The 21140-nt window shown below is 35.0% G+C and overlaps 1 protein-coding gene across 1 annotated transcript in view; it reads left to right on the forward strand.

Annotated features, from left to right (window-relative positions):
- The window catches only part of LOC123545601 (plexin A3-like), a 264006-nt gene that overhangs the window by 77145 nt on the left and 165721 nt on the right, over window positions 1–21140 (forward strand). Inside the window, exon 7 of the mRNA XM_053543563.1 lies at window positions 14625–14730. Coding sequence (XP_053399538.1) covers window positions 14625–14730 — 106 coding nt within the window. The remainder of the gene's footprint in view (window positions 1–14624; window positions 14731–21140) is intronic.

Raw genomic sequence — 21140 nt, forward strand, 5'->3', positions numbered from 1 at the left:
CCGATGAATGGTTTAGACTTGGAGAGAGACTGGGGTTGTCCGGTGGAGATTTAGTACTTTTTATCAAAGATAAGGAAGATGAATGTATAGAAGAGAAGAGAGAGCTCAACGACATGATGAAGAAAGAAGACAAATGGAAATGAAATTTGGACTGCAGATGAAGGAGAGAGATCTAGAGATCGAGCATTTGAGATCCAACAGAGTAGACAGTACAGACGCTAGTAAAATGTTAAGACCTAAGATTCCAAAATTTGACGAAGGGAATGATAACATAGACGCTTATTTGGAAAGGTGAAAGGTTTGGGAGATATGCCAAAAGTCAAAACTGGGAAGAGGACAGATGTGCCATAAGTCTCAGCTCACTTTTAACTGGAATTGGACTGGAGGCTTATAACAGCATGCAACAAGAAGAAAGTCTCCCCGTACATTCAATCAATGTTGTTTTATTTTCATCCTTCAGGGATTGTTATTCGTTCTAAACTCTCGGCCTCTGTCAAGATGAGAAGTATTTTATACCGCGTTGAAGGTTCTGTGTTCACTGACATTCGGGTCCATGCTAGTTATCCCGTCCTGTTGTATTCTGGGACCTCCAGCGCTTTTTTACTAGGTTATGTTTAACTGTCGCTTAACATTTTCACTTAACGAATTGAAACTGATGACTGTTTTACCCGAACGCCACTTTTCACAGAATGGTATTACATAATTACATTTCATGAGTACATATAATAGAGTACCTAAATTAATTCTTTCACCTCTTCGGTTACATTCTGCATCTTCTGTTCATCTGCCTAAAGATAACAGTACTTTTTTAAGACATAGTTACACCATCAATCAGCCTTTCTCCACTTAAGCTACATTCTGTACAATAATTTTATATTCCACGTACTAGTTTAAATTCTCCAGCTGTTTTTCTTAATAATCTACGTATTTGTTTATCACCTTTAACTTCTGCTATACTGAAGAAATATAAAATAAAACATACTAATTTTCCACAGAGATGTAGAGAGTACCATTCTATTAACAAGTGCAATTCTAAGAGGTGCGGTTGTTGCAATCATTTATCGCACAGGTCTACAATTACCTCAAACGTTAACGGCAGAACTTTTAATGTGGTACTTAATTCTGACGTTGATTGAAATACGTCCCACATGATATATGTACTGACTTGAAACGCACCCAATTGTGGTATTCAGTATGTTGGCCAAACTGGGCGTTCTTTAAAAATTCGTTTCCGTGAGCATTCATACAAAATGCGTAGTCGGAACAAGTTTACTACATTTTTATACCAACACTTTCGTAAATCTGGCCATACATTTAATCAGGTAACTATGCAGCCAGTAGAGCAAATCGTATATAATATAAATTCCACATCTAGTTTTAAAATTAAAGCCAGACTTGTAGCAGAATTCAAATGGATTAAAAATTTACAGTCACCGTTTCCGTTGGGCTTAAATGATAATATTTATCAGGAAGGTAATATCTCTAAAATCCCTGATATCGATATCTTTTCTATTTTAAATATTAGGAAACGTAAATCTAGGTCTCATGGAATTAGACGAAATGGTAATGTTAAACGCAAATCTAAAGTCAATATATCTGTTGCAGACCTCGATTTAATTCTTTCAAATTCTGATAGACATTCAATGCTTTCTCGTCTCACATCTTTATCTGTTCAGTCTCTTAAAAAGCTAGACGAGGAAGCGGACCAGTATGTTATTCAAACAGATCCGTTTTACACTGTATCATATCTTATTCAAAGTTACACACAACACGTTCTCCGTCCACATATTGACACCCAATCTGACCATGAGAGACATTTTCTTAAAATTTATTTCATGAATAAAGGTATTGACTTCATCGATGTACCCAGAATATTTAGTGATAAAGTGTCATTGATTCTGTGCCTAAATATTTCAGAAACTCCGAAGTTTCAATTATCGGTTATAAATATAAACCACCTGTAAGAAATGTTATATTCAATTACAATAAAATTGTTTCCGACTTAGATGTTCAAACAAATACCCCTTCTTATTGCGAATGTAAAAACTCAAAATTTTGCTATTCAGATGCCGGTCATGTCATCACTGGTAATTTTGATATTATTAAAGACAACAGTATTCGTAATTTATTCTTTAAAGGACCTAAATATAGAATTTTTCAACTATTGATTTTGATGCTTGTCGTGGTCAGATTGCGGAATCCATCGAAACTTTTTGTTTTAAATGGTGTCGTCGTGAGAATGCTGATCCCAATGCTTTAACGTCTTGGAAACGAAATATTTTTGACATTGTTGATTCTCGAATAGAATTTTATCAAACTAATGAACACCTACTTCCACCAAAACCCAAGTTTACTTTAAGACATTTGAAAAAGGAAATCCAAGAATTTCATTCTAAGTATGTCTTAGTTCCAGCAGACAAGGCGGCCAACAATATTATTTTCATTTGACGCCTACATTATATTAACGTTTTACAAAACGAACTAAATAGCACTAAAACTTATACATTGAGTCTTTCTGTTGAAAATAATTTGGTCATTGATCACATCACTGAAGTTTCTAATTTAAAAGTTCGTATAGACGATCAACAAATTAAACTACCAACCATGTACTGGATTCCTAAATTGCATAAACAACCATATAAAGCCCGCTTCATCGCTAATTCAAGCTCTTGTACAACTACAAATATTTCAAAACTATTTACATCATGTCCAACTGCTGTGAAAGCCCACGTGAAAAGATACTGCGATAAAGTATACGAAAACTCTGGTAAACATTTATTTTGGTCGAATAAAAATTCCGGCGAAATCCTGGATAAGTTTAAAATTAATAATTACAAGGTATCTACAGTCAGTACATACGATTTTTCTACTGTGTATACCACTTTACCACATAACTTAATACATGACAAACTAACTGGCCTAATTCAAAAGACTTTTGCCAGAGAGAATGCTACATTTCTCGCTTGCAGTTTTGATAAAGCTTTTTTTACGAGCAATATTATTAAACATTATACGATGTGGACCTGTGACGAAGTTTGTAAAGCTCTTTCCTTTTTATTGAACAACATTTACATCAGGTTTGGGAATGCAGTGTTTAGACAAGTAGTTGGTATTCCCATGGGAACAAATTGTGCACCCCTTGTCGCAGATTTGTTTTTATATTGTTATGAAAGAGATTTTATGTTGAGCCTTTCTCCAGATACGAAGGCAGATATTATAACTGCATTTAATAATACATCACGCTATCTGGATGATATTCTTAACAATTGGTGGGTACTATTTATCCTAGGGAGCTTCAGTTAATTAAAACTAACAATTCGGATACTGATGCTGTTTTTAGATTTACATCTCTCTATTTATGACAATATTATACATACACAAATTTATGACAAGAGGGATGATTTTAACTTTAGTATTGTAAATTTTCCCCATTTGGATGGGGATGTACCTCAGGCTACATCTTAAGGGGTATATATTTCTCAATTAATTCGGTTTGCCAGAGCGTGTAGTCATGTCAAGCATTTCAATGAACGTAATCTATATATTACAAGTAATCTTCTTCAGCAAGGCTACCGTTATTACAAATTGCGTAAATATTTTGCTAAATTTTACTATCGTAATTCTGATTTAGTTTTAAAATTCAATAGTAATTTAAAGACACTTCTGCGAGAAGGTATTTCTAAACCCGTTTTTTATGGGGATGTGGTTTACAAACTTCGTAAGATCTTGGGTCATGGTAATTTTCCAAATGTATTTGGTAAAATTATAAAACGTTTTATTAAAAGAGGTTACGACCCAACTGTTTTGAGACATACCGCATGTTTAGTGTTCAACCCGTTTACAGTTGGACACTACGCTTCCCTCTTTGATTGTGTCTGACGGAAGAGGGGGAGGACTGTATGATAAGCAGTTTTTAAATCCTACCAGGACTGAACTGTTTTGATATCTGTCTTCTGGCCTGTTTCGTCGGGCCCTTAAGGGTGTTTTTCTTGTTGCTCTGTCTTCTGAAAAGGCATCGAGTACATACATTTTTGGTTCTAAAGGTTTGCTTTTTATATTTTTATACACGAGCATTTTTGTGTTTTACATGCCATGCCTTTTTGTTTCCATTACGTGTGTTAGAGATTCATCTGGAGGGGATTACTTTTATTTACACTGTCCCGTGTCTTTGGAACATGGTAGGGGTAAGAGTGAGGTTGGGTGCGCACCATAAACCGGTTTAAGCTCCCCAGTGGTGTTTTTGCCACTGACCGTTCCAAGGCGGTGCCCCACTGTGTCCCTTTGTTTGTTCGTTTTGTCCTCTTGTGTAGGCTTTGTGTGTGTGCGCGTGTATGTGTGTGTGTTCCTTTGTTCGTTTTGTCCTCGTGTGTTGGCTTTGTGTGTGTGCACGTGTATGTGTGTGTGTTTGTGGTGTGCACGTCTGCGTGCTGTAGGTTTCGTTTTGGGGAGGCTGCGATTTTGGTACGTGGCATTCCCTGTTTGATATTTGTCTTTGTTGTTGTAATTACGTTGTGCTCAAGAAAGCGATTCTAAGGAAGTATCAGTTGACTGAAGAGGGATTCAGATCTAACTTTCGACGAAGTAGACCGGATCAAGTCGATGGACGATACAACGTGTCTTGCAGAGCAATACGTCGAAGCACATAAGGGAATACCTTCATCAATGTCGCGAAATCTCACACCACAAAGGAAGCACAACGTCAGAGGATTCGTAGGAACTGAAAACGTGAAAGTGTTAAGGGACACTGGATGCGAATTAGCCGCTGTAAGAAGAGAATTAGTGAGTGAAGAGCAATTTCTAGGCCAAGAAATAGCCATGATTACCACTGACAGGGATGTCAAAGATATGCCTGTGGCAAATATCTGGGTTAACACACCATATTACACTGGAGATCTTGAGGCAATGGTACCAAAATCATTGATTTGTGATTTAGTCATTGGAAATGTTCCCGGTGTACTCGAGACAAACCTGATCCTGAATGGACAAAGAATAATGTAGATAAATCAGTAGCTGCAGTATTGACAGAGCACAGTGTAGAAAACCAGAACTATCACTGAAAGCACTGAATGTTCCAAAACCTTGTGATATCGAAGTTAACGTGGATGCATCTAAAAAAAAGATAAAACACTTCAGAAATTGTGGGATTTAGCAACGAAAGGAGATATGTTCGAAACCAAGGGAGGTGCAAAATACAAATACAGTAGATTTTCATCTAACGGGCACGCCAAAACAACGGACACGCCGAAATTGCGGCCACTTTTTCAAAGTACAAAATAAATTTGTTCTTTACTCATTATAAATATTGACCAGTACAGCGAGCACGTCGCTAATGCGGCATTACGGCCACTTTTTGTGGAACAAATTGCTAATTGCAAAGTGCTAACTGGCCATAATTACGGGCAGACAAAAAGATGGATCCAGACATCCTTTGCTTATTTAACACATTGACCTTGACAAAAATGTATGCCATAAGAAGTGGAGTGTTGTATAGGATTTACATTAAAATGAAAGGGACTTATGAGTACGACACAAAACAGATTATTGTTCCATCAAACATACGGAAAAGAGTTATGGCAAGTCAAACAGCAAGTCCAGAAAGAGGAACAAGTCCAGTAAGCGCAGCAAGTCCGGATTGCGTAGCAAGTCCAGTAAGAGGAGCAAGTCCAGTAAACGCAGCAAGTCCAGGTTGCGCACCAAGTCCTGTAAGAGGAGCAAGTCCAGTAAGCGCAGCAAATCCAGTAAGAGGAGCAAGTCCAGTAAGCGCAGCACATCAGGTTACAGAGTAGGTCCAAGAAGTGCAGCAAGTCCAGGCTGCACAGCAAGTCTAGGGAGTGCAGCAAGTCCAGGTTGGGCAGCAATTCTAGTGAGCGAAGCCAGTATTTTAAGTGCAGCAAGTCGAGGTACCACAGTAAATCCTTTGTCGTGTACATTGCTTGGAAGATACCTGATATATTGTCACCTTAACCCAATACTTGACAATCACAAAAGTTTGTACAGACTACTCGTTTGAAACTGTTCACGGGTTTCACATTGTAGAGAGGCTAAGTAGTATCACTTGTTTTGCATAGCGTCGGCATTTTAAGGTAGAAATGTATGTTGGTGGCGACATGGCCTGTTTAATGTCAGTTTTGGATAATGTTTGCCCGTTTGTGTATCCTTAATATGGCGTATACGACTTCTCTATTTTAGACTAGAAGTTTTTTCCAAAGTACTCCTCTGAAAACACTGGTGGGGTTTTAACAAAACTTTATAGGGAGCTCGGTTCCGTGGCATATCATAGTCATTTCCTGATTGTTTACATTTCATGGGAGTTATGACCCCTAAAATATCAAATTTGGATGAAGTTATTGTACATCTAATCTATTTTCATATTAGTTGTACAATGGACATTTTAATCAGGCAAAATTAACTAAAATTTTTGTAGGGCTGCTCAATACCAAGCTTAGTTTCCCGTATTTTACATGTTTTCGGTTGAATGATTTTATGGTGATTTTTGGATGAAATATATTTGTTTTTATTTATCTTGTTGGGTTTAAAGTCGCATCGACGCTGTTATAGTTAATATGGCGACTTTCCAGCTTGGTGGTGGAGAAAGACCACCCAAGGAGCCACTCCGTACATTATTACATCACTAGTGGGCACCTGGATAGAACTACGGTGTCTGAATGATCAGTTTATTTGGTATATTGCTAACATAACAAACCCCTTTTTCATTCTATCATTGCTGTAATTATAGTTGATTAGCTGTAAATAATAGGATGTGGGTCATTTTTGGGCGATTTCGGTTAATGACAGTGATAGATGGGCCCCAGCATCACGCTTTATCTAAGATAAACAATAGAAAGGGAACCAGCCATTTGTTAAAACATGTACTCGTTGTAAAAAAGCTATATACAAATTCAACCTATTGGAAACAAGTTCTATAAACAGAACCAATCAATGCGCACTTCTGTTAGGGTATAAATAGGTAGACGGATGACATTGAATTCATTCTGTATCCAGCGATTGATGTAGACACATTGAGGATTCAGCTAATAATTTATCCTAGTACCTTGATGAGAAAGTTACTGCAACTATGCTGTCAGGGTGGAAAAGGTATTTATAAGAAGATTCAGAATGGTAACAAATAAAATCTGTATAAAATATCTTTTAGAAGCAAAGAATGCAACCAAAAAGAATAAATAGCAGACTCGGTTTGATTGAGTCTGTTCATGAGAGGTAACGAAATGTGCAGCATCTCACACGTCCCCTGGCTTAAGGGGAATTCTATTACACATTATGTTGAATGGACTCCATGATTCCAAAGGACCAGTAAATATAACAACACTGAGTATTTCGAGCTTTAGGGCCTGTGCATAGAAATTGAACATTTACAAGATAGTCGAATGCTATAGACAATAGCAAATACAGGCTGAGCATCGGAAAGCTGAGACAGAAACATATAGTCTGGTAATCTACTGAATAGATACAGTAGGAGAGTTCCAGCTTACAGTCGAGGTTCAGCGTTATTGGCCAAGGTATCGGGGTCATACCTATATAGTGGTTTAATACTATAAGTTTTAGCATATAGGCACTAAGCATCCAGGAGTCAGGGCAATAATATTGAGTTGTAGCTTCAGTTAAGGGAACATAGGATGCTGAGACGGGATGAAGACAAGCGTAGGTTTGATGCTCAAGCAGCAGAGAAGAAACGATTGTTTAAACTTGAGTAAGTTGAAAAGGAAAAGATTATACGAGCTGGAACGCTTGAAAGAAGAAACAGCTTTAAAAGAGCAGGAGTTGGAAATGTTAAAGGCTGAATCCGGAGCTTCAGGAGCTGATAAAGGGATTTTATTAAAACACCTATCATTAAGAAAGACAGTTGATAGGACACAGACAAGTTTCACTGGCCTGGATTAACATGTTATGTCAAAAGGTTTTGTAGGTCGTGTTTTGTATCTCAGAAAATAATCCCAAAAGAGAAAGTTAGAAAGGTTCATATGCAAATAATGGAGACACCATTTCATCGTGTGACTGTGGATTTGAAAGGACCTATTGCTCCTATTCCAGAAAAAAGAAATTGGTATATTCTAACTGTGGTCGACTATGCCACAATATACTGACGTGTGAATATGTAATAGACCTATGAAATTGATTAGAAGAAACATATAAGGTAGCTAGTAAAAGTCTGCATGCAACACAAAAACCATAAAAACACCATTTTACAATAGTGCCAGAAAGAGAAATTTGAAGGTTGGAGATAAAGTGCTGTTACTTTTGCTAACTAACTACAATAAGTTAATGCTACAATGGAAAGGACCTTACGAAGTAGTTGATGTTCTTAATAAAATGGACTATAAAATAAAAGTAGGTTATAAAATAGGGCTTTACCATATCAATTTACTCAAGAAGTATGAGGAAAGACAAGATATTTTTGCACGATGTGTTGCACTGATCGAGGCCGATGAAATACAGAGACGGGTGCTTGATGATCTTATCAGATTAGGAGGGTCGGAAACATATAAATATGTACAAATCAATCCTCAGTTGTCCGAAAACTCAAATAAAATCACTTGTAAAACAATATCAAGAAATTTTCACACAGAGTCCTGGAATGACAAATCTCGCAGAGCATAAGGACCACAGAACCTGTGAGAGTCAGACAATATCTATACTATGTGCGAAAAGTAATGAGGTTAACCAAGTGGTTCAACAAATGTTAAACGCTGTTATTATTGAGTCTGCCACCTCTGCATACAACTCACTTATTGTGATTGTAAAACAGAAGGATAACACAAACAGATGTTGTATTGATTTTAGGCGATTAAATGCTGTAACGAAATTTGATACGGAACCTATGGGAAAGGATGAAGATATTCTGTCAAAACTTCACGGGGATAAATTCTTCACAAAATAAGACTTCAGCAAAGGTTACTAGCAGATTCTTGCTGAGAAGCAATTTAGGCACTTGACAGCATTTACAACATCTGACGGAAGTTTCAATTCCGTAAAATGCCATTTGGCATGATAAATTCAGGTGCTACATGATTCGAAAAGTTTTGACAGGGTGCAGAAATGCTGATAATTACGTAGACAATATCTTAGGTCACCCAATTACATGGGACACATATATGTTACTGTTACAAGATAACTTAAGAAGAGTAAGAGATGCAAGGCTTATGTTAAGACCATCAAAGTGTCTCAAAGGATACGATGATATTTCATTCACTAGAAAAGTCGGAAACGACCAGCTGGAAATGGAAATAATAAATCAGATCGAATAAATAATGCAGACGAACCTAAGACAAAGAGACTAGTACGGAGTTTTCTTGTCTGTCTGGATATTACAGAAAATTCATAAGTACTTTTAAATACTATGAAAAACATGCTTACACAAGCTCCTATTCTACGGGTACCGGGCTTTTTACGATTTTCTATGTAACACTGTGATGCTTCAGAAACTGTAGTTGGAGCAGCACTTCTTCAGAGGTATGAAGATGGACAATTTCCCGTAAGAAATTGCTCCAAAGTGAAAACTATTCGGTAATCGAAAGAGAATGTTTATCAATAGTTTTTGGAGTTAGGAAATTTAAGAAGTACTTATACGGCAGTGAATTTATCCCACTGACTGATCATGCCCCATTGAGTTATATACAGAAATGTAAAGTAGAAAACTCAAGAATCATGAGATGGGCATTGGTTTTGCAGTGTTATAAATTCAAGATCGGATCTATTAATGGCACATAAAATGTATTAGCTGATTAGCTGATTATTTTATTCGACAATAATTGACTGTATGAAACAGAGCTAGGCGTGACAGATCTAAATAAAAAACACACAAAATAGTAAATAGAAAAAGAGATTTTGTATGCAAAATATTCTTCATGTTAATGAAAAACTAAGAGTATCTTTTTGAGAAGGATGCTATTTATTAGAATAATTTGTATATTTGATATATTGCTACCGTAACACATAAGCACAAATAGTACTTGACTCCTGTTTCATTCTATCATTGCTATAATTACAGTTGAATTGCTGTAAATAATAAGATTTAGGTAACTTCTGGATGATTAGCGTTAATTACAGTGATAGACGGATCCCATCAAGCATCATGTTATATACAAAAGTAAAAAGGAACAACAATCTGATAGAGCAAAAAATACGCTATATGTTGAAGGTTATTAGTTTGAAACATTGTGTGATTTGCCTGTTCCCTAAAATTATATAGCACATTTATTTTATTAAAATCATTTACGAATCATTGGTAAACGAGTGATATAGGCGAGGTAGCCAGAGAAAAAATTATATATGAGATAGTTCTACAAAGGACGACATTCTTCATAGTTTGTCAGCTAGTCCACGACATAGTCACCTTAGCGATTCGACCCATTTCATTGCTCAAGATATTTAAGGCTTAGGCACTTCCCTGTGTCATATTACTCGTATCCTGACACATGGACCTTCCGTAAGCCAATTGGATGGCTTCCTCAGGTGCAGAATTTAACGCCACGAGTGAGGCTCGAACCAACATTGATGAGGGGCAAGTGATTTGAAGACAACGACCGTAATCGCTCGGCAACGGAAGCTGTCCCCTATAAACTTAGCTTAGTAGAATCTTAAACATATTCTAAACAACCGATACTCCTGTACAGCTCAGTATCAAATCTAATTGAGCATCTAGTTGAATGAAAGACCTTTAAAATAACAAAAAAAATATATTTCATATTGCTTACACATAACACCTTCATATCTTCACTAGTCCTAGTGTAATAGTGGCCCCAGGTTCTTAGCATAACCTCGGACTGACGGACAGCAAGTGATCACAATGGCGTTACACGGACAGACGGACGGATAATCATGAACACACTTGTAGACAGTGGGACACTGGATGTTGGACACTGTTATTAAAGACGAACTAAATGTAGTGACTAATATATTTTATTTAATATATATTCAATTATACTAATATAGAAGCTAGCTATTAAATGAATGATAATTATATTATAAGTCCTAGAATTTGGTAATAAGAATTTTTTATGACATTTAGCATTTGACATATGGCAATTAGTAATTTGTATGTAGCATTAAAGCTATTAGCATTTAGCATTAACTATTTCTTATTTTAAAGAAGCATTTGGCAGTTAGCATGGCGCATAGGTCTTCCACTAACTGCGCAGGGTCAATGAGCCCCGGTGTTATGAAAAGTTCGCCAAGCATTTTAGATGATGTAAGTTGATCAAAACATTTTTGGTCGGAATCTGTTTTCGCAATTCAATCATCAGACATAGTCACAGAGCGACGGAAGCTATGAGTTTACTAAACTTCTCGTAGTTTATATAATTTGTATGACTGCTTACACCAAATAGGAAGTGACTACTCAGTGTTACATGTGAAGTAGTCCCAAACGTAGTTCTATGTTGTTGATGAAATCTGGTATATGAGTCAAAAAGTTTTGGCTTAGTTGTATTGCTGATTGTTTTGAGAAAAGATCTAGTCCTAAACTACTGTTTAGAATGTAAGTCATCATAGTAAAACGATCATTTGGATTTCATTTTTTTTTTCATTTGATCAATAAACTGTGTTTTCGTAATCGTATGCAGAGGATGTATACTGCTACTACATGTAGGACTGCTTACACCAAATAGGAAGTGACTATTTAGTGTTCCATGTATATGTGAAGTAGTCCAAAACGTAGTTCCATGTTGTTGATGAGATCTGGTATAAGAGTCAGAAAGTGATGTGACAGTTATAGTTTTGGCTTACTTGTATTGCTGATTGTATTGAGAAAAGATCTAGTCTTAAACTACTGTTTAGAATGTAAGTCATGATAGTAAAACAAAGGATGTAAACTGCTACAACATGAAAGAAATATCTAAAAAGCTGTAAAAACATACATACTCTTTCAAAAACATCGTCTATTCCTTTGATTTTTCAATCCGGACTACATATAAAATATGAAGTGTACTTGTTAACATACCAATGGTGATGATATCTCCTGAAAGTTGATTGCATAATACAAAATATCAACAGAGTAACAATAAGTGACACACCCGCAAAATATAAAATACGCAAAGCATTATTATTATTTAGCATTCTTACATTCTTGGCAATCGTTTGCAACATGTGATAATTATTTGAAAATGTACTTTCAGCACAGATTTAGATGTAGTAAATTATTAGTTTATACAAGCCGTTCTCGCTGTATAAGAACTGTAATTTCAAACTTATCATAATTATGCAGTTTTGTCTGTACCTGTTGGATAGTCATTTTTTTCTTGTTTTATATAAAAGAGAGGTAATTTGAAATTTTACATTTCAAAACGCTCCAGTATAACGCCACAGTAATATTGCATGTTTTTTTTAAAAAAAAAAAAAATATCTAATTACCAATTCATTTCTGTGTAAACTGTACTTTGATATAATATGCATGTAATATGCATGCGATTTACGTTCTATTTTACTGTTTTAATACCGTTTTTGAAGCGATAACACTATTACAAGTAAAATGATCTTAGCCTGCAAGTGATAAGTTTGTATCATCAATCAAAATACAAGAAAAATATAATTGATATATAAAAATGAAGCGTGCATCCTCTGAAATGAATATTATCGATTTTAAAGTGGCAGGTTAATATTTTTTTAAGTGCGCTGTGATCAAATGTGAAAGGAAAGACAAATGGACTGGGAAAATATTTTATTATTATATTCTTTTCTGTCAGTTTTATTAGAGATTTTAGCATAAAAAATTAGCAGTAACATCAAATAACGCTATAAATCTAATTTCAAAGAAGAAATCCTCAAAAAACAAATTAATAATTATGCACGTGCCAACTTTGTAATTTCGCACGTGCGCCCCAAATCTTGGTCATTGAGATAGGAATTTCCATTATGTTAAATCTCTGTCACCGGTACTGATGTAATAATAATGTATGTCAAATTCCACTAAAGAATATTCGGTAGTTTTAGTTTAAAATCATTCTTTTTTAAATCTGAATTTTCGAACTTGACCAGTTTCATCAATCGTTGCCATGGTAACGCACACCGCTACATTTCTACGACCGATCTTAAAAGTCAGTTCTTACTTTACTTAATTGTTTTATCATAGTAAAAAAGGATTTGTATGATGGGTAAATTAAGTGTGGCAGATATTTTGAAAGATTCCTCGTATATACGGAAAAGGTTGATAATAACGCAACTATGACTTAAAGATTTAATCTAACTTATGGCTTTGTAGGAACACTGGCACCAGACCAGAAAGAAAATGCCTCTGTACATGTTTTACCATACCCCTAGGTATTCTATAAGAACCATGGTCGTGAACGGGAAAGTGCACTAACCCAATTCAATCATATATTTCACACCTAAAACGCGCAGTTCGGTGAATTGGTACATGTACCTATTATATTGAACAAGCGATATTTTATCTTCCATTGTGCACCAGTCACATTGTCTCAATATTTCATATTACAGTGATGCTCTACATATTTTATGCTTTCGTCAACGTTACAGAAAAGCCTTGCGTGAGCTTCCCTAATGAACATCCGGTCTAGAGGTCACGGCAGTGTGCACATGTCAAGCAAAATGTAAACAAAGAAAAACAGAATGCAAAATATTCACAGTTTTACAATAAAACACAAAATGATGAATGAAATTCATCTTGTATATGATTTTGAATTTGAAATCATACATTGGTAGACATCTGTTCTGTTTATTTAATTCATTTTGCACATTTATGCTGCATATACACATTTTAGCGTACACGTGTAGTAAAATGACGACTGACATACATTTTCACATCAGCCAATCAGAAGGGTTTTGTAATCTAGAACGGAACTTCACCAGGGAAGTTCAAGCAAGTTTTTTGTGTAACGTTAAAAAAGCTATAAACAACGCGTTGTTATTCTAAGATAAGAAGTATTGAAGAAATGTGACCGGTACACAGTGGAAGATAAATTACCACTTGTTTAATATTCATGGTAGTCATTTACCGAACTGCGTGCTTTAGGTATTAAATGCGCGATTGGAAAAAAAGGTTGGTATATTTTCCCGTTCATGACCATGGTTCTTATAGAATACCTAGGGGTATGGTATAACATGTACAGAGGCATTTTCTTTCTGGTCTGGTGCCAGTGTAACGGAAGCTTTAAAAATTCCCTTTCTAATATCTATATACACACTGACAGGCACAAGGGTAAGCGACAATTAAGGCCGTCATGCACCCCGTCTCCCCACTGCCCCCACTCCGCTTACACATATAATATTGCATAAAACAGTTTAATTTTGTGTAGTAACTATTGTTTGTTTCACTTTTCACACGCTTCAACAATAGCAGCAGACGCCATACACAATTTACCGCTAGATATTATTTACATTGGCTCAGCTATGCTATATGATAATGCACAATGTTTCCCTTTTAAACTAAACGCAAATCAGAGTTGCTGGTTTGAGCATGTCAGAAACAGACAAAAACGGTCTGCCTTGGTGCTATCTCTAGCTACGTTTCTGTGTGTGCCCGACTGTAAGAGGATTCACTTAAAAGTGTGTTTGTTTTCATCTTCATGTTTGCAATATTTAGATTTCATATTACAATTAAATTTCGCCAGAACGTATTGAATTAAATATAAACAAACTTGTTACATTTACAGTTGTCGCTACAGAGGATTCTGCCAAAGAGAATTTGACGTACTAGGCATACAGTGCGGTAAAGTGAACATAAGTTCAGCAGAAGTATCAACGAGAGATATTCAACAGGTATGATTAATTAGTTATCCACATTAAAGATGTATTTTGCCCTATAATTAGAAGCATACATTGCTGAAGTTCTCAGTTTACATTAGATAATAACACATAAAAGGTGTTTGAATAAATAATACTGTACTTGAAATATGATGAGAAGTCGTACTGACTCTTAGGCGGAGGCAAGAAGCGCGTATTGACCTCCAGCAGTGATGTCATATCATTGTGATGTTAAAACAATGTGACTGTGTGCACAATTTAACTCCAATAAACTGGAGAAATGACCAACCGCTGTCGCGTTTTGGATTTGATAATAATTGTTAAGTTTCCATCGAGATTTTGGGTTCAACTTTGATAATAAAGCTATTGTTGCCTTTTAAGACTCGGTCGATATGAAAATTTATATCGACATGGTAAAGTTCTAACTGTTTACAAGGCAACAACTGTACATGTACATTATTAGTGCATAATAAACATTAACAAGGCTGTTGCAATTCTCAAGAAATCCTATGAATTCAAAGAATTCTTCATTACGCTGAAACAGGTAAGTAAATCCCACTGTCGTCAAAATTTAGACATTTTGGATTTTGAAATATTCATTTAGTTTGTAACTTAAAAACTTCAAAGGGACTAACCCACGCATTTTAAAGGAAAAGCAATTACTCTCAAAAATCCACAACAAGTGAGTACTTAATAGTGACTACTAGTACAAACTTATTGACATAAGATTTGTGCAAGATATTCTTTAAATTAACCAAAACATGTGCAGCACGTAGTAAACCGTTGCAATGCTTTTGAAATAATGCATTAAGACTTGATTAAGAAATACCGCAGGGTTACAAGGCCTGAACATTTGTGTTTTTATTTGTAGCTAAGCGAATAAGCGCCTCATATAGTCGGGCTTTGTGCATCTTCACATTGTAAAGAGTTTTTACAACTAAAGGGAGACACCTTTGGTAAAAGCCATCGTCATATTTTAAAGGACTTTAAATGACATAATTTGTCTCTTATAAAATGTTTATATCATTTTCCTTTGTATACGACACTCCTTCTAAACTCATGCAACGATGTCGTATCGTCGCTACCCCCTCAAGACAAAACAAATGACTAGTTACAATCTGCACCTAAGTAATTATACATTTTTTACCAGTATAGTGATAAAACCAATTATTTTTAGGCATGACTGCAAAGTGAAATATTCTTCTATCTTTTGAATCCCCGGTCCCATCATTCTGATGCAGATTAATGTTATTTTTGCAATTTATCAATATAGTAATTTTTTGAAAGAAAACATGTATAAAAATACTTAAGGTTGAAGTTACAATATGGTCATGTAGGGATAAAATTGCATTTAGCATATTAGCAATTGTCATGAAATAAAGTTTTTGAATACAATGTAGAATATCTCACAATCCTATGTTAACTGTAAGAACACATATCAAACACCTTTCATTCTTTTAAATTTCTACTTGAATATTCTAGTCCGATATAAACGTTTCTCCCGTCAGTCAATATCTCTATGACTCGTGTAACGTTCATAGGGGTCAGAAAGATGAACACGCGCGTCATTTTGCTTCTCATTCATTTCATTTCGTTGATAAGACAAAAATTGTAGTTCCTTTGACAATGGACACAATAAAAATGCAATATAGCATTAGTAGCTTCACAATTATTTCAGCGCTAGACGCTGTCTTCGACAGGCTCTGGGCTTGAATTCCAGCAGATTCCGAAAAAAATATATATAAAAATTAAAATATATTTCCGATCAGCTCATAACACAATGCTAATTTGTGAGAAAAGGAAACAATACATTGCACCGGCGAGAGCTTGTGCATAAATATGTAAGCGTGAAATGCAGACTGTGATATACCAATCATGAATAGGAGCAGTCGGAGGACAACAATGCTCATCTATTCAACCACCCTGTCACTTAATTCGAAAAAGGGACATCATTTTGTAAACATGCGAAACAGCGTTACGTATGCTGTTCAATGTATGTCAATGCATCATAATAGACAAGTGTATGAAGTACCATCCATTTCCATTAATGGGTACTGAGATGCCACCTTATATACACAAACATAACCAAATATTGCGAAGCCGGAAAAGGACATAATTTTGTACATATGCAGTTATGGAGCCTGCGCAAAAAATGTCAGATTATCACAGTTTATAGTAGGGTTAAGGTTCAAACCATTCCAATCATTGCGTATTGGGATACCAGCTTGCATACAAAATAATAAGACAAAAAGAGGCATAATTCTGTAAATAAAGCAAAAATAGAGTTATGCAACATGTGCACTGTAAGTCAGTATATCACAGTGAAGAAGTCTGTGAAGTTTCCTTTCATTCCCACAAGTGGTTACTTACTGAGATGCCAGCCTAGATACAAAAACTTAAAATCACAAGGCCGGCTAATGGGCGTGTGCAAATAGCTCTCCTATTATCTGAATAGTCGAGCTAAAAAGTACCATATATGGGACAAAATATTAATCCATATCATTTGCATTTTCTATCCAATTTCAATTTGTTACATTACTCCTTATATAAATTGCCGGCCTATAGTTTGTGCTATATGACTTGTCTAAATTCAACTTGTGTTTATGCTTAACTAATTAATCAGTACTTGAAATTCATTTCTGAAGTCATATGATAAAACATTTAATAATGGCTTTCCGGTCAAAATACCTCATGCACTAATGTTGATTATTGACCAGCAGACTATTCTAACCACAGGCAATAGTTTTGACTATTGACTGTCAAACCATTCAATAACTATATATTTATGTACATTTACATAAGAAGCTTTATTCATTCATCAGAAGAAATAATGTAATAACAATCTTTTGAAGATATTTCTTCACCTTCACCTGGATCTACCGTTAATGAAATAAATGTATCCTGGTACAACCTTATTTCTTCCGCCTATTTCCTGTCAGAGTACGTGAAACAATACTAACATCTTAATCATATAGTGAATAACCAAACAAAAATATGCTAACTAAAACTCATATATGATTAAAAGGGTATATTTGTCTGATATAACAGTGAAGTATTCTTTCCTATCATTAATAGTCATTTTTCCCTCTCAAAAGTTTATGGCAATTACACTGCTTAACAAAAGTTTCGTCTTGAAATTACTACAACGTTGTAAAGCTGTAACTGGGCAATAAATTAGACACGTTTACATTCGGTTTATGTTTTAAAGTTATCTTTAAGACTGTTAACAAAGAGGCCTCATAAATGTGTCACCTGTTACAGGGATACAAAAAAAAAACAAAACCCAAGATGCACCCATCACTTATCACATTGTGCCGTGAATCAATGATAATACGGGGCCTCTTTGTCATATCAGAGTGAATAAAATTTACAAATTATGCATTTGTCAATATAGCTAGAGTCAGAGTCAGAGTCAAAACGTTCCTTGTGAGTTAGCTTTGGCGGTTTCACACCAGATGGAGATGGTTTGTCTGTAGGTGACACTGTGTTCTTGTTCGAGGTTACCTTCTTGTTAGTAGCTAAATACTTTTCCAAATGATCCTTATTTTTTTTCAAACATATTTTCCTCTGTTATGCTTTTCCAACAATCATCTTACTCAGTGTTTCTAGATTTTTAGCGTTCTGGACATTTTCAAAGTCTGCATGAGAATATTTTCTGGATTTGATGAAGATGACACTGATTGTTGAACTGCTTCTGTGCTTGAAACTGGTGCTACTTCTTCAGCTATGTTTCTTTCAAAAGTGGTGAAAAAGGCTACTTTAATGTCATCTACAACATCGGTGTTGAAAAGAAATACCCCGCACTTCTTGAAGGCTGACATGATGTTACTAGGTGTAATGTGGCTACTATTCCGATATTCTAGAAGAAGCTGTCGATTTTGACTCTAATATTTATTCAATTGAAAATAGCACTTTGAGGTTTTTTGCCCGAAAAATATACTGGATAACTAGTAATATTAACTTATCAGGAAATAAGCTACTGGATTTGTATGTTAGAATCGATTTCAAACTATCAATAGGAGATTAGGTGGCGACAGAGGTAGCGTAAATATTACTTTCATGTCTTATAGAGGTAAAGGTTTAGCAGATTATGTACACTTGCAACACGAGTTATTTTTCTTAGTACGTATTTTAGAAATACATTATTTGTACACTTTTTCGCATCACAACCTGTATATATTGACTTTAGGTTTAGATGTATTAATCAACAGTTACGAATGCATTAATTCTGGTGTCTTGAAATGGGATAACGAATACAAAAAGGTAAATGTTCAAGAGACATTGAAGTTTCCAAAAAGGGTGGTCCAAATGATGTGAATAATTATAGAGGCTAAACTTTTATCAATATTGTAAGACATGCGAGTGCACAAGTGCGCAGAAAATAATGAAATGTTGAACGATTTATAATTTGGTTTAAGAAAAGACAAAACGTACTTTTGACTGCATGTTTCTGTTATCAATAAGATAATAGAAGGCTTTTGCATTCTTTATAGATTTCTAAAAGAAAATGGAATATGGCTTAGATAATATTGTCAGGCGTGACTTTATCGATAGTTACACTGTTGCGCAGTATGTATAATTGTGTGAAATTTTGTACAGAGAAAAATGTTCCCTGCCAGATTATTTCGACAGTTATATGGGCTTAAAACAAGTGGACATAGAATGAAAACTTGCCGACTGATCATACTGAAACAAGTGCAGACATCTTTACTGTTGTTTGATGATGATGAAGTATTATTTTACAAACAATCATTACAATCTGCATAATTATTGTACAAAATGAGGTATTTGTTGGGGATAAAACGGTTGTAATGTTTTTTAAATCCGAAAATAGAAGTACATTATTACAATACATTACCTAAGGTCTTTAAGACATTCATTTACCTTGGTGTAACATTATCGCCAATCAAGCATTAAATTTACTGAACTCTATAAATTCTTCATCTCATGTAACTAATAAGAATGCTACAGAAAAGTTGAATTTATTTGATTGTATGATTTTTGTTGATCCTTACATTTGGATAAAAGGCACCTGACATTAAAAATCGTTCATTTAAAATATATATAAACAAGTTCGTGATGTACGTCAACAGGCAACAACATCTGCGTATTTTGGTGAGTTTGGACGATTCCCATTATCAGTAATACGAAAAGTCGTCATGATCATTAAATACTGGAATAAAATTGTATTACATTCCCCATCTCTCTGTTTTACAGTTTGATTTTTTAAAAGATGCAGTTGGAAGTCTTTTGAATGATTTTCATAAATGTTAAACAATTTTTGTAGGATTTAAGCTTTTTTTTATTTTTGTGGAATAATGAAACAGTTACAAATGCATATGTTTGTACTATTACACAAAGAATATACGACCAACAGTTACAACAATGGTGTTCTCTAAATATGAATTTACTCAATGAAAATACATCGCATAGCGTTTCAAGATTAGATGTTCCTCATATGATAATTATAGGAAGAAGCCAACGTTTTTGCACGTAATGTAAATTGAATCAAGTTGAAAAAAAAATCAGTTTTTGTTAGTGTGTCCATTTTATAATGACTGTGAAAAAAATGTAAAAGATATTTACCTAGATATCAAATTATGACCTGCACATTCCAATAAATAATGAAATCTACACAGAGAAATGTAAGTGTTAGTTTAGCATTTTGTTTACACAATGACATGAACAACAAGTGACGTTAGTTAAACTATTCGTTTAATATTTTTAGCTCACCTGAGCAATTCTCAGGTGAGTTTTTCTGATCGCTCAATGTCCGTCGTCTGTCGTCTGTCTGTCTGTCAACATTTAGCTTGTGTATGCGATAGAGGCTGTATTTTTCAACTGATCTTCATGAAATTTGGTCAGAATTATAACCTTGATGAAATCTAGGTCGAGTTTGAAAATGGGTCATCTGAGGTCAAAAACTATGTCACTAGGTCAAATCAAAGAAAAACATTGTGTATGCGATAGAGGTTGTATTTTTCAATTAATCTTCATGAATTTTGGTCAGAATAATTACCTCGACGAAATCTAGGCCAAGTTTGAAAATGGGTTATCTGGGTTCAAAAACTAGGTCACTAGGTCAAATCAAAGAAAAACCTTGTGTATGCGATAGAAGCTGTGTTTTTCAATTAATCGTCATGAATTTTGGTCAGAATGATTGCCTTGGTGAAATCTAGGTCAGGTTTGAATATGGGTAATCTTGGGTCAAAAAGTAGGTCATTAGGTAAAATCAAGAGAAAAGCTTGTATATGCGATAGAGGCTGTATTTTTCAATTGATCTTCCTAAAATTAGGTCAAAATGATAAACTTATTGAAATCTAGGCCGAGTTTGAAAATGGGTCATATGGGAACAAAAAGTAGGTCACTAGGTGAAATCAAAGAAAAACGTTATGTATGCGATAGAGGTTGTATTTTTCAATTGA

Source organism: Mercenaria mercenaria, chromosome 5 (genome assembly GCF_021730395.1).
Source record: "Mercenaria mercenaria strain notata chromosome 5, MADL_Memer_1, whole genome shotgun sequence".
NCBI lineage: Eukaryota > Metazoa > Mollusca > Bivalvia > Venerida > Veneridae > Mercenaria > Mercenaria mercenaria.